At 40.5% G+C, this 15,559-nt stretch overlaps 1 protein-coding gene across 1 annotated transcript; it reads right to left on the bottom strand.

The window, feature by feature from the left end:
• Positions 1-758: 758 nt before the first annotated feature.
• SLC45A2 (solute carrier family 45 member 2) lies at positions 759-14,938 on the bottom strand. Its single transcript, XM_013961026.2, has 7 exons — positions 14,500-14,938; positions 13,220-13,396; positions 10,580-10,902; positions 6,533-6,676; positions 5,285-5,408; positions 4,138-4,343; positions 759-983 (listed from the first exon to the last, which is right to left on the bottom strand). Exons 1-7 carry the CDS (start codon positions 14,936-14,938, stop codon positions 759-761), a joined length of 1,638 nt encoding a protein of 545 aa, XP_013816480.2.
• Positions 14,939-15,559: the final 621 nt, after the last annotated feature.

Below are 15,559 nucleotides of genomic sequence, written 5' to 3'. Positions count from 1 at the left end.
CATGGATTTGCAGAGTAGCTTTAGGCAGACTTTTATGACAAGCTTGGCTGGTATTTTCATTTCATTTATACATAAGCAGCAGAATACAGTATAAAAGAATTGCTTTATTGTAATGGGTTATGCTTTAAGCAGTAGCCTTCAATCCTTTCCAAATCCCAATCGCCTTTCATACCCAAATCTGCTTCTGATGTTAGCTGGGAGGTAACTGATCTCATTTAACAATACTGCTAACCATAACATCACAGCACTATGGCCTTTGACACCTGTTTGATCCTCTTGCAGCTTTTGTCTACTGAAAGGAATAGTCCCATCTTAAAAGATATTTTAAAAATAAGATAAGCAACAGCTTTCATCCTAACTCTGTCCATTTTTATTACTTCTTCAATTTATCACATACTTCATTTATTAACTTCCACAAATTGATAATGAGGAATATCTTAATGACTACTCATGTAGGGTATCAGGATACCATGGCATACAAGCCTTAATGTGTAATAGTGTGTTAATACACTGGGCTTAGTATGAAGGAGGTAATAAAGCAGACAAAATAGAGAAGCTTTCAATTTGATGCATTAGGCTGCCAGCTTTACCAAGAGTCTCCACTTTGCGGAGAAGAAATGCTCTGGAATTGCAACCATTCCAAGGAGGTAAAAGAAGAGGACGTGCCAGCAGTCTCAGTGTGGCAACAGCACCAGTGCTACTGAACCAGAAAGAAAACGCTCGCCTGTGGTGATTTCTTCCAGTTGCTTCATACTGTTCTACCCCACATATCGAACGCAGAAAGCAACAAAGCAACAGCCGATCAGCGCCACAGTAGATGCTGAAATCACAGTGACCGCACTGCCAGCAACACTAACCAAGAGCCCGAGGCCCACGCCGAGAATGATCTGGGCCAGCTGGACCATGCAGGTGAGAGCAGCGCAGTCAATACCCTTCCCTCGCCCGTGCTCTCTGGCTTGGTCTCCATCCTGCAGCTTCAGGTTCTGCAAATAAACACAAAACAAAGCCCAGTGAAATGTGAACACTGCTAACTGGTAGCTCTCAGCCAGTGCTTACAGGCAGCGCTCCTGTCACGACCCTCAGGTGCAGCAAGACGGGCCAGTAGGTTTCTGTGTCCCATCTTCGTTTTTCTGCCAGTCCCTCAGAGGTTACATTCAGAGCCTTTATGAGCAACAACGAGCTTTCCAAGCTCCCCTCAAATTGTCCCATTTCTCCCACCAACCATGTTTCCCTCTATCCTTTCTCTCAGGGGAAGAAAAGAAACTTGGTGAGAAAAAATAGGCTTTTCCTTGAAGTTTGGGTCTATTCGAGCTCTGACACAAGGTGAGAGTTTCACAGTACAGAATACCCCGTCAAGGATACTTTAGCTCCAACTCTCACGTGCTTAAAGGAGAGCGCCAAGGGATGTTAAGATAAGAAGAGTCATACACACACATCCCACACAAATACAGATCAGAAATGCTTCTCATGGAGCACTGTGCTCTGAAGTCATGCTTCAAAGCTCAAAAAACAGTTCAATACTAATATCTTAACATAATGGTTTTATTGCCGATAAAAAGATTTGAAAGCAATGCCCAGACTAGGATTCTACATTACAGAAATCCATTATCAACTAATGACATTCAAGTGATATACATAGCAGAGCAACAGGCTTGATTTATTATATATGAGCATCTCTTCAAGGAAAGAATTATTCTGGTTTTGTTGTGAAATTATTTGATAGTTTACATATTTATAGTTCTTGTTGCATAGGCTATTGAATGTGTTGTAATAGACAGAGCTTCCAAGCTGTATGGTAGGTGAGCTGCTGTCTCCTGGTATCCAAATGCTCTCAGTCATCAGGATGCTTTTTGCTTTTCCCAAGACCTTATTACATTGCATTTGAGATGTTACCATGCAAAGTTCAAAAGTATTGGAGAAAAACAGTTATTCTCTTCCAAATCCAGTACACAAAACTGAATCGGGATCCTAGGGAACAGCAGCACACAAAGGAATCGAAAGGCCAGTATTTTAAAACCCAGCATGTGATTTTGGTAGAATGCATATTGGTGCAAAATACTCTGTCTACTTTTTGTTCGCGAATAATATGGTCTAACAATGTCATTTCATCTGAGGTATTTCAAACTTTAAATACAGTACTTTTTTAAACTATTTTGCTGGGCTCTGCCCAGTGTCCCTATGTGCCAGTAGTTCTGAGCACAAATATATGAAGGTGCAAATGAATGCAATCTTGCACTTGATGTTTCCTCTTTATCTTTTCTATCTTGTCCATTACAGAAGGTTTGGGATAAACCTAATTTTGGTAATATCAGATCTAACATAAAATTATATATCATTTAACATCTGGCAAAGCAAGTACCACACATCAAAGAAGAAACAATCAGCTCCCTTCCAGGTAATATTTGAAGATATTAGCCTATTAAAGTCCATGCACACTTCACTTCAGCATATTTTATTTCACTGCTCTCTTGGAACAGAGCTAGACTATGATTTGGCTTTTACTTCCTCTCGCTAAGATGACTGGCCCAAGGTTGGGACTGTGATCTCACCCTAAATTGGGTTCAGTCGCTGTGCTTTGTTAAATCTTTTTTAAATCCTTCAACATGGTTGTTCTCTGTTGGAAGGAACAGAGAAATAACTGAAGAATTAGGAATCAGTTCTATGAAATATTTCATTACCTTGAAAAATCCTCCTAAAATTCAGTAGAATAATTAAAGAGTTTTCTTGTATTCACCATTACGATGATGATGCTTAGAAGTTGTACAGAACAGCAGGATGTATTCTCAAGGATTTAATCTAGCCCTGTGCTAGTCTCAGCTATATATATATATATATATATATATATATATATATATGTATATATATATTTATATTTCGACTGTTCAGCATTTCCCTTATTCATTTCTTCAAATATCACGGGATATAATGAGAACTTTTCCTAAATCCTCAAATTCTCCTCAATCCTTCTTCTTTCCAGCTCTCTCACCAACTTAAGAGACTTCAGACAACTTTTCCAGTAAGGAGCTCAACACCTTACATGACAAGAAGATCCTGCCATGCCCAGTAACATGACATATGGAATGCAAGTTCTTCCAGATTTTCTTTGGAAGCAGGATTTCATGCTGGGGAGGACCAAAAACCAACTCCAGACATTAGAGAGATAATGAAAACATGGAACAGTTACAAAATGGGGAACAGAAACATGTTTGAAAAGGGGCAAACATTTGTTTTGAGGCATGAGGCCATAGGAAAGAAACTCCCCTCTGCTTGGTTAGGAGAAAAGGCCTTGATGGTCCCCTCATGCCCTAGGCTGGGGTGGTTCTTATACCTTCCTCTAAAGCATCTGTCACTGGAGGCACAGGCACAAACCACAGAACTGAGACAAACAAATATTCTGTTCCAAGCAAGTAAATTTTCTTAAAAACAGCTGTTCTAGTATAAGAAACATATTCTTGTAGGCATCTAATTTAATACTAAACTACATAAAATTGTTTGTACTTGAATTGCATACTTTTATTAGCAAATAGTTTTTGTAACACTTTGTAGTCAATTAAAATTTTTGTCATCCTTTACAGTTTGGTTATTAACTCCAGGGACTCAAAAGTCAAGTTCTCCACTAATATGAACAGGTTAAGCCTCCCTGAACCCAAGTTTGGCACAGTTATTCAATCTGAGCCTCAGCTCTCCCTTTTGCTTTTAAAAACAAAGACATGCATGCACACAACTGTGTACAAAGCAGTGATTTAGATTTGATTCCCAGGATGGCAGCACTTACAGCCCAAACTAGAGCCCTGTTGTCTGTGTACTGCCTGAACACATACTGGGATCACCTTTGTTTCAATTGCGATGATAAATAATAGTTTGTTTCAATGCATGACTGAATTTGGAGAATTTGGAATGGGACCTTAGCAAAAAAGTAGTATATAGCTACAACCCAGCTTATAATGTTAGTATGGTTAGTTAAAGTCCTGAAGCTCTCTCTGTCAGAAACTTTCTTTGCATAGCATCTGTGTCACCACAAATAGTGTGAAATTATTACTAAAGTCTTTCCTCCAGTTCTATCCCAGTTTTCTCCCCAAACAGATTAAACAGACCTTGCCAGATATAAATTTACCCTTCCTTAGGCCTTGAACTCACCTCTTCTTCCCTGTGATACTCTGCGATGAGGTGGAACGGCACTGTGTACAGCGTGCTGGACATGACACCGAAGAGGGAGCACAGAGCCAGAGTTGAATAGATGTTGGGAAACAAGCCAATTAATCCAGTACCTAACCCAAAAAGTAGGTATCCAATGAAATAAAGTCCCTTTAATCCTATATATGGCAGAAGGGCTTTCTGCAAGTCTGTGAAAAGAAAGGGAAAATGGTGATGAGACTTACAAGAGGTTTTTTTTTGTAAGATACAATGAAGGGAAAAATCTTACAGATTTTGGAAGTTACTTCAAATTATTATGAGTATAAACTTGCAGCAGATACTTCTTCCTGACTTTCTTCTCTCTGGTAATACTCTTATTCTGAGTTAAGCAAGAGCAGAGAAGAATCAGTTAACCGGTATTCTGTAAGAACTGCCCTTGCTGGCAACCCTGACAATTTGCTGTTTGATTATAACACAAGCATTTGGCAATAACCTCTCACTGAGCTGAGAGGGGTGCTACACAAATGCCTGTATTTAAGATCCAAAGGGGAAAGGATTTCCATCAAGCCTCTTTTAGATGCTCAATTCATCCCCCGAAATGCTACTAATTTGATTTTTTGGATAGCAGATAATTTTTTTAATCCTGGGTAAGAACTATGGTAAGATCTGTCTGGGGAACTGGGCTAGCATGTTTACATGCAAGTCTGCAGAGCAAGGTTCATGTTTTTGGCAAGAAATTCTACTGCATTGTGAAAAAGTTATTTTGTGAAGAAGGCAGATAGGGAGAAGCACTAGAGCGACCTTCTGAGAACCTACAGCTACGTGACTCCTATGTAAAGAGCGTCTTAGAATGACGCTTACGGCATCCATTTTACTCTAGTATTTAACTTTAGGATGATTTTCAGTGCTCAGGGTCAGTCCACATATAGAGCAATACCTTAGTCCCAAAGTGATCCCACATCATGAGGTCTGGTCAGGAATTGTTCATGTTAAGAGATAGGTTTCTAACAATAATGAGAATGCAACATTTCTTTAAGTTTTAATGTGAAAAAGCAGTAAATTGGGGATCATTTTGTTTTTTTAAACAATGGCAAACACATTTAAACACTGTTTTGAAGTACGGTGTTGGAGTACATTCCTGAGTACTTACAAGAATAGAGTGACGAAGAAATCGCATTAATGCACAGCCCCCAACATCCAACTTCTACTCCTCTTTCATAGGCATGGTAAAGCGTGGAGTTACGAGGCGCATAAGGACTACCCTGGTATACAATCTGAAAGAGACCACAGAGATCACAGAAGGCAAGAACGTGCTGCATGTATATAATATCTCCTTACTAGGGCTGCATGGCACCCCAACACAGGGTCTCATCCTTGGGCTGTTCTTCTTGCTCCACTCCTACTTTCTTGTCTTAGCCTCTCTCTCCTTTTTTTTTTTTTTATCTACAATTGCTTTTCTGTTTTGTTTTGTTTTCTCTTTCAGGCTTGCCCACACACACTCATTTTTCCACCCAGTCTCTCTGAGAGTCATTCTCTTATTCAGTTCCTCATCCAGGCAAACAATTTTTTTTTCTTTAAAGTTGTTTATATATACTGCAGGAAACAAAAACTCCCTCTCACCTAGAGAGAAAAAAAAAAGGCAAGGAAATATGGGGTACTGGGTGGAAACCAGAGCAAAAAGGAAGTGGCAGTGACAGGATTGGTGCCAGGATGCTGGAAGGAAGGAAGCAGACAGGATCAGGTAAGTGAGCATCACTGGGAAAAGACATACAGTCTCACTGCTTGGGAACAGCCAGGTAGAGGGAGGACTTGAGTATCGTGAAGGCAAATCGCTGGCAGAAGAGACTCATCCAGGGAAGGGTTTAAACAGATATGGCAGGGACAGTCAAACCGACCAAGGGGACAAGAGCCTTGGGCTACAGATCCAAGTAGCTCAGTGAGTGCAAAGAGCTGCAGGGGCTCAGGCCAGCGAGGCTCCCGTGCTTCCACCTTCGGACGAACGGCCTTGCATGGGCAGGCGGTGCTGGGCGGGGGGCAGCTCCAAAAGCGGGGACTGAGAAACATCTGTGCTTCTTCAGTCAGGAAACCTGCCCGTCCCTGAAGCCAGAGGGGAGAACAGATGTGTTTGGAGTCGCTCTGAGAGCTTCATGCTGAGCAGTGAAATAGGTACGAATACCCTTGCAAACGCAGGCAGCCTGATACCCAACAGAGGCCAGCTTAGAACGGGGCCTGAGAGCAATTAGCTATTTTACAAAACTCATGTTTGGGCACTCCAGATATAACTGGCTCTGACACCATTGTCATTTCTTCAAGGTTCTAATGCATTCTCATTTTTTTTTTCTCTATAGAGGATGAAATGCTACAAGTAAAGAAAAGCAAAAGGATTTTATATTTTTACCTGTCCCATGAAATCTGTGAAGAAGAGCATGTTGGACAGGAAAGCCGTCCATCCCAAGAGGTGGCTCACACACAGATTGCGATAGTGGGATGGCATGCTTAAAAGTGTCTTCAAGAGTGATTTAAGTGTCATCTGCTGCTGAGTCTAAACATAAATATTTAACAGTTGTTAACAATAAACTATTTAACAATAATACTGTATTACTGCCCTGACAGCAAATAAAATAGCTGACAGCAAATGGAGAAGGCCTCATCCTCTTTTAAATGCCAGACTTCCTAAGTTTCCTATTTGTTTTTGCTAGAAAGGGTTGCTTGGGTACTGAAAGTCCTTCCATATATTTTCTATTTGTCAGAGCCAATGCCTAATAAAGTCATCTGAAAGATTCACAGAAACATTGGGAGAGCTGGGGTACATCACTAAGGATAAAAACATTTCCTGCTGTTACAAGCAATCAGTAGGATTATTATTTACTTGTAGAACGAAGTGAAAATTTTCTGCCAAAACAGATTCTCAGTGGAAAACTGGAGATTTAAAAAAAAAAAATTTTCTTCATGAAGACTATCAGCTTTCCATCGAAAATTTAAAGCTACCATAGAAAAAAAAAGTGACAACCAAAATACTTCTTGAGAATTAAGAATACTGCAGTTCTGAGACCTTGCTCCCATTCCCTTTTGTGTATTAAGCTCTCTAAAAAACTTCACCTCTTCTGATGCAACATTACCATGAGATCCATTATGCACCATCTACCCCCCATCAGGCAGGGAGAGACTGATACATCACAGGAGATGCAGCACCACCCAAAATCCTAGTGCCCAGAGAATGTGAGCCCCAGCACCTGAACAACTCATCCCATGGGAAAAAGGACTCACTTCAAAATCAAAACATTACAGGTATTGGTTAACAAACTTTTACTGAAGGAAAAATAAAATTTCTTACCATCTTCAAAACCCCATCTTATCTCCCTCCTCCTCAGTCTCAGTCCTGGACCCAAAGACTCTCTTCTTTTCCAGTTACATTCATCATATCACTTGTATGTTAAGTATGATGTGCATTTTTTAACACAGTAGGTGTGCTGTCACACATTTGTGACATACCGATCTTACTACTTTAAAGCTCCTGCATGATTCTTTGCTTTTAAAGAAAAAAAATTTCTTGTTTTATCTGTGAGTGATGGAACATTTCCAGTTTTCTCTAGTAACATTTGGAGGCAACGGTGTTGGGAGAGATGGTAAGGGGAGTTATATGGTCATTAGATGTGGAAGAACCATAAAAGTTATGTTCATTACTGGAAAGCAGAATTTTATTGTAAATTTGCTGTAAGCTGATGAAATATTCTCTTATCTTCCATGTTCTAGTTACTTTCCACAGTTCTGCTGTCCTTTGAACTAGTTTATGCTGCTAGATGCTCTACAAATAATCACCACGTAAAAGGTTGGAAAATATTTTGCTCCAGTGAGAGGTTTTTAATCCTCATAGGAATGCCAAAATTCAAGTTGCTGACTTTTACCTTAAGCTGCATATTGTCCAAATCCCTTGGAATTTGTCTTGGCATCACTGTCACTTTTAATTGCATTTTAAATAAGGTAAGATTTCTATTATACTACAGTAATACAAAAAAAACCAACCCAACTAAACACATTGACTCATTAGTCAAACCTAATTAACTCATTATTTCAAGGATAATTACTACTGTTTGATCTAGCATATATAATTTGTTCAACTCTTCCAAATAGTTCTTTAAAACAGCCTTTCCAATCAAGGTATTAACAAAGAGTCAGAGAACTACAGAGGACACTATTGTAATGACAAATGATCAGTTGAGAACCAGCCAGAAATAGTTGTTTTCTATTCAGATATTTTCAAAAGTGGAAATGCATATATTCAGTACATACCAACACACAAATCCCACACTAATATTTTTAAATGAAGAGTTGAAGTTTGGCTCAGGCCTCTATTTAAGTGGCTTACCCTTCAATAGCCCAGAGTACCCAACCATTTTCTCTATAAAATCACTGTAACTTAAGGCCTAAGGAAGCTTCATAGGGATACATGGGAATCAATATGACTTATGTTTTATGGCAGCAGGTCCTGAGTAATTTGGTACTAAATTAAAGAACAAAAGTAGAATCATTTTGGATGTCTATTCCTACTGTAACAAGTCAAATCTCATTAAAAAACTATGGGGACTATGAGCATTAGCAAGAGCACTAATTCAAAAGAAATAGGACTCTAATGCCTGCAGCAAAAAAAGAGACACAGAAAAGCAGGAAAGCAAACCATTTTTTCAAGGAAGCAATGACAGTAATGAATAAACTCAGAAAACATGTGCCACATGAGACAGACCATTTCTGCAGTGAGAGAGTGTCTAGAATTTATACAAGCCCAGGCACATCAAAGAAACATTGGATGGATGAAAGCACTCAGCCTCTGACAGACTGTCCTGCTGACCACTTAGAAGGGAGGGCAATGGACAAGCTGGAACAGAGCGGACGGCAGAGCTTTACAAGCGGTGTCAGATGTCACTGATTCAGTGGGATTAGTTCTTGCAAAGCAACAGATTACCCCGTTCCATAGTCTGCTTCCCTTGTTTTCACTGGATCTGCTCTCTCTTCCTAGTTTAACTTCCTTTCTCTTAGAGCCTACGTTGGCCAGACAGTGCAATGGCATTCAGAAGCTTTGGCAATCATGAGGATGCTCAGAGTGAACAGTGCTGGCAACGGATGCTGCCTGCTGTGGCTGGCCTAGGCTGGGGAAAGGGGGGACGCGCCGCAGCGTGCTAGCGATATTCTGCTGGCAAACTGTTGCTTTGCTGCCTCCTCCCTGTTGAGTTTGGCTGGTATTCTCATCAGGCAGCGTTCATCTTTTATTCCACCTTTGTGTAGTACCCGGTGTAATAATATCGTCATTTTGGATAGGAATAATAAGTGCTACGAGAATGGAAGTGATAAAGAGTAAAAGATAATAAATCCCTTTTACTTGTAGCCTAAGCATGAATGTAGGTTTCTAACTTTTAACCATCTGCACATTCTCAGTATTTTTTTAGCTGATTTCCCAAGACTTATTTCAGGGATAGATATACATAGTGCTAAGAGATCAAAAGTGAATTTAAGACAAAGGGCAACTGTTTTGTTACTTATTGTTATACTAGGAACCAAACATGTATATTATTAGCCTTTGCTTACCTAGGATACCATGAAAGTGCAGTCAGGATTCCTAGCACTGCAAATCATCAACAAAACAGTAAAAACTATTATCTGTTCCTAAGACTATTCTAGAAATGTGATCTCCAGATATTTTTCAGACAGATTCACCTTTTCCTAATTGCTTTAGACTGAAGCAACATCTCATGAAAATGCAGCATGAATAAAATGCCAGTGATGAAATATTTGCAAGTACTCACTACTCCCTCCCACCTGAAAGTTATCCCAAAGACACAGCTACAACAACAGTTTAAAAGAAAACCAAAGCCTTGGAAGGGAGGCAGTGTTGTAAAACTGAATAGTGATTTTAACTGAATTAGTGTTGCCAGGTACTTGCTGAAACGCTGAGCAGCAGCATAACTGGAACATTTATCAGAGCAGGGAACACTTCATATATACTACATATGTAGGTGTTGTTGACTTCAGTGGAAGCTACAGATTTATACCAAAGATTAATAGTATCTAGTTCTTGTCCACAATATGTTGTGAATTCTATAGAGATTAAAGGACAAATTATATCCTCTTGAGGAAACACACGTGAGGAGGATATGAGGAGTTTCTGCTGTGTGTCAACACAGAGCTGAAACTCCAAACTGGTTCTCCCTCATCCCTGCAAAATGTTCAAAGCCTGCAAGACCAGTCTGTCTCTGTCCCTTCTGTTGAAACTGCTGTATAAATAATGAAATAGAAAGCACGGCAAAGAGAGGCTGACTCTATAACTTGGTGGAGGATTTTTTTCTGAGAAAAGGCTCCATTTCAAATAGTCAGCAATAGGTAATTAAAAAGGGGTAATTGGTGGTCTCCAAGGTTGCAGTTATATGGGTTACAAAGTCACCTCTGCACTTACCTCTGTATGTGATGGACTGGAGGATTTCCCTGGTTTAGGTGCAGCCTTTATTTCAGTATATGCTGATTTTAAGTAACCATTCTTGATGTCTTCTATGGAGTTATACTGACAGGGTTCAACCACTTCCAACAAGAACTTGGTCTCTTCACTGTCGTATCTGAGAGGGACTTCAGGGATACTGCACAAGTGTACAGTAAGGCAGACTAGGAAAACTAAGGCTGCGAAGAAGAACATCACCTGGAATTCCGATACCAAGTGATGTCCCAGTATGGTCTGACTCCAGTCCATAGCACCTGTCAGGTAACCTAGGGCTCCTCCCAGACCTACAGGGGAAAAAAAAAGGAGGGAAGAGAGAAAAAAAATTATCGGTTTTTATGAAATAGATGAACAATACGCAATATGCTCAACATGTGATCTCCTCTAGAAATGACTGAATAATCGCCCTTCGGATATCAGGATATGTGGGAAGAATCACAAGAAATTAGAACACTGAGCTAATCACACATGTGAACAGTTACCAAACATATCCTGAAAAATCTCCCCAGCAATGGTGGACAAAGCTCTCCATGAAATGGCTGAACATATAGCAACATGGGTCTCCACCCCTTTTCTAGCAAATATTCTCTGAGCCTGATTCAGAAACATTTCTCTGAGGCTTTCTTCTCTCTTAAACAGTGCCTAATACAAAACAAATCCCTACAGCAATTTGTTTTTAGTGTGCCATGAATATAAAAGACTTCACAGAATAGACTAAATATAATTTTTGTAGTATATCAAGGCTATCTGTACTTTAGACCTTATAAAACATATTTTATACAGCTGAATACAAACAGAAATACTGCCTCCATGTGAAATTTGCAAGAAGGAAATAAAATCAAAAACATTTATTTGTAATCATCACAATCCAAGTACCTCAGCTCTAGAAAAAGAAAAAAAGAACACATACAAATGTGAATTTCCTTTTACTGGTTTTCATCATCTCAAGAAACAAACAAAAAAAATCAGAGTAAAGATAAAATGAGAATACTATCTTGTCTCCTGAAGTTAATAAAATCAAAATTCAGCTTTTTTTTAATACAATTTCTTCTTTTGTTATTAGTGCACAGTTTCAGTAGCGCAGGAAGATGTGCATTGTTATGTACAGTATGGAGCTTTGGTACTGGAAGCAGCTTCGTACAGTCCCGACACCTTGTTAACCAGGTGGTTCTGCAGGATGTGAAAGTCGACTAGCATGGAAGAGTTTGAAGAAATGGCAATTATTTCTACTCTTCTGCCTAGGAGAACTGGAACAGGGTATGGCAGAACCAGTCTGTCTAACAAAAATGAAACGAAGGTAACAGGACCGGCCTTTGCCTGACCTAACAACCATGTGATTGTACTTTCATTCTGGGATTTCTGTACTTCTTTCCCTTTTGGGTCTGATTATGGCCTTGCTTGTTTTAATGAAAAGCAGCTAAGCTGGTAATATCTTCTTGACGAAAAACAACACTACATTTTTGCACAGTGGTAAATGTTTTATATTTGAGATCTTCTTTACATACTGTTTTGAAAAAAAGTAATCATGATACTGGAAGGCACAGTCTGAGTGTTGTACATTGGATATAGGCAGTATCTCCTTCCTCAGTCATCATAAGTCCTTAACTGCAAAATATCTGGTTTCATGTTTGGACCTTAAAAATGATGAAGACAAACTGAAGAGCAAAATCTTGGGGATATTTAGTGTAAAAAGAAGGAACTAAGCTGGGAGCCGAAATAACTCAGTATCTAAAACAGAAGCTAGGAAAGAGAGGCAAAAGGAAGGATACATTCTGTGTCTACTCTGGATAGTACAAGGAGCAATGAATCTAAGTTATAGGGAATGGATATGAAAGTTAAATTTTAGGGAAAACTGTCTTAACAACAAGGCCAGTGAAGTGCTGGAATAGACTGCCTTATGGGGGCTAGAGAATCTCTATCACGGGAGGATTTTAAGAACAGAGCAATTAACCATCAGGAAGGGTTTAGATGCAGATGATCTTGCTATAGAGAGCACAAGGTGCTAGACCAAGAACTGCAACATTTCAGAACATGTATAACTGCAATCAAATGAAGCAAGAGCCTGGACTGAACTCCTCAACGTTGTTTTGTGAAAGTTATGAAGCTATGAATTTTACACAGGGCCTCTATCTCTATACAAGAGCCTAGCATATATTGAAGCATTGCTGACAAATGGAAACCAACTATACAGCTTTTTGTATCGCTTGCTCTGTGTCACATATCGAGCCAAAATGTTGTTTATTTTTAACCTTCTATGGCAAGGAAACAAGTTGCATTCCTTAATTTTTGCTTCACCAAAAGCTTAAAAAAAATCAGAACAAGCTGAATAAACACCACTTTGCTTTCTAAAACAATTAATTGCTCTTAATTTAACCATGGGTAAGTTGCTGTAAATATTCAGCCTTCTGCAGCAGAACCCCTGTAGCAGCAATCACAAGTTGCTGTTCTTTGGAGTAGTGAAAACCCAGCAACAAAAGACTCGTGACCGAAGCACAGGATCAGATGATCAGTTCATTCAAGATTAGAAACACAGTCAGAATAAAATCCATGCAACTGCCTTCCCCTCCCTCCAGAGGCAGGAAGCAAAAGAAGGGATCGGAGTACCTGTAAGGAGGGCATGGTAATGCAGACCTTTCTCTTTTTCCTGATGAGAGCAGACATCAAATAAATACGCTTTGATGGGGCCATCAATAAAGTCAGCTGCAAAATCAAAAAGCACTACTCCGAGCATGGTAGTGACAATTGCCCATGTCTGCTGCTTGTCTCTCTCAGCGATGAAAGCTACAAAAAGAAAAAAACCCTCACTCTGACAACTTTCACGTGCTTCACAAGCATTTTTCTGTACACAACAGTGCCATGTTCTGCAAAAATCACATTTTATCTTTCCTGGTACATCCAAATACAAACATTTCTCAGTTTTCTATGGGAGAGCAGTGACACAAGAGCTGTTTTCACCAGTGCCAGCTGACATCCAAGAAGCAGCACAGCTGAGTTTGTGCAGGGCTGAGCTGTGCTACATTGACTTACTGCCTTGGGTCAGCACAAGCTCCGGGTGCTCCAAGCTCCACAGTCAAGAGCACCACTAACTTTCTTTTTTCCTTTACACTTGCACTGCTTGCTCTAGTAGCCTCAATCACCTTTTGTATCACTTTTTTATTTTATGCTATTTGTCCCATCCTTCCATTGTTTTAGATAATCACAAATTGACTATAACACATGAACACCAGTATATACAACATCAGTGATACCCAGGAACAGAGGACAAATCAACCTATAAAGACCCACTCCTCCCCTCACTGGCAAATCACAATGACAACAACTTTCCATCAAGACTTTGAGAAAGTTGCAACTGAAATACAACAGCAACTAGGGATGTCACTCCTATTTGGTTTTGCACATTCCTATTGCAACACAGTTTCCAGGAAGTTGCTGATTTTTATTATTCATGAACACAACACATTCCCGAGTCAAGTCGGTGCTGCAATAATTATAGGTATATATTTTGAATGCCAGCACATCTCAAATAGGGATTAATACGCATTCAGTTTGGATGTGTACTGGCAACATCTGTCGTTAAATTTAATATGACACATTTTAGTTCTTAAAACCCTCTCTGGGCCCAAGCAGTGTTTGACTTTTACGAACTGGTGGGCAATCACACCAACATACAGTATACAGTAATCACATGCACAAATTACAGAACAGTCAGTACATATCAGGCAGTATCAGGACTGAGCTGGTATAAAGACTGTACTGTTCCTCAACTCCTCTGATGCAGCTGAGTAATGCAATACCCAATTTTAACAGGAAAAAATCTGAATCTTTCTGATTCAAAAGGCTAGAATGAGTTTTGTCTGTCAGCACAGCATATGCCCCTCACTCACCTGAGGTCATCACGTCCCCATTGAGGTACAAAGCCATGCCTAACAGCATTATGATGCCCAGACCCAGAACGTAAGGTCTCCTCTTGCCCCAGCTAGAGGTGCAGTGATCACTGGCTGAACCTACCACGGGCTGCAGCACAAAGCCCAAGATAGGGCTGATGAGCCACACCAGGCTGTAGAGGCTCTTGGGCAGCCCTACAGTGAGCAGCACCGGCGTGACGAAGGCGGCCTCCACGGCATAGCAGAACTCCCGGCCAAACATTGCCATGCTATGCATGATCAGCCTTCCTGTCCCTTTCTTGCTTGGCTCCGCTATTCCAGTTCTCGCCACGGACTGCAGCGTAGCCCCCTCCTCCTCCCTGCTGTTGTCCACATTGGCCTTGGCCACCTCAGAAGGGGGTGGAAGAGATCCATAGAAAGTCTCTTTTGTTAAGGTCATCGCTCTGGCTAAGTCCAGCACGCCGGGCGGCCGGTGGGGAAGTCAGCGCTGCCTGCTAGGCTGACATGGAGCCCAGATCATACGCCAGGGGAAATTGGTCTGTGCTGGGGGAGGGACTCGCATACTTTCATGGCTCTGCGATCACAAGTTATGAAAGGAAGGGGGCAGGGAAGCATGTGTTAGCATTCGCAGATGTGCCCTCTTGGGTGTCTGCACAGCTCCCCGCCACCCATGACTCAATACCAATTCTTAAAGTGCGAAACATGCATATATGGGGTACCTACACATCACGTGCGTGAGGCGCAGGATTAGCTGGACACAAGCTATTCCGCTGGTTTCTGTAAGACAACGATGATACCCAGAATCTAGAGCCCTCCCTCCGTTCAGCAAGCAGCCTGAGCACCAGACGGCATGCCGATTGCCTGGTGATTAGAAAGGAGGGGAAAAAACCCCCACAAGACTATAATCATATATTCAGCAAAAAATTTCAATGCACTTTAGGAAGATAAGTAAGTTAACCCACCTATTGCTCTAGAGTGTTAGTGACAGATAAAAAAGCTTGACAAAAGTCTGTCAAAAAGCAACTGGTGAGTATTTCTTTTGTGTTGGTTGTGTGCCACC

Source organism: Apteryx mantelli, chromosome Z (genome assembly GCF_036417845.1).
Source record: "Apteryx mantelli isolate bAptMan1 chromosome Z, bAptMan1.hap1, whole genome shotgun sequence".
Lineage (NCBI taxonomy): Eukaryota > Metazoa > Chordata > Aves > Apterygiformes > Apterygidae > Apteryx > Apteryx mantelli.
The sequence above is the reverse complement of the archived record's forward strand: the minus strand, read 5'-3'. Positions and strand labels throughout refer to the sequence as shown.

Coding starts and splice junctions, on each gene's coding strand:
- SLC45A2 (XM_013961026.2), bottom strand. CDS start 14,938: ATGACCTTAACAAAAGAGACTTTCTATGGATCTCTTCCACCCCCTTCT. Junction 13,397..14,499: donor TGGGGACGTGATGACCTCAG/GTGAGTGAGGGG, acceptor TTCTTTTTGTAG/CTTTCATCGCTGAGAGAGAC. Junction 10,903..13,219: donor TTACCATGCCCTCCTTACAG/GTACTCCGATCC, acceptor TTTCCCCTGTAG/GTCTGGGAGGAGCCCTAGGT.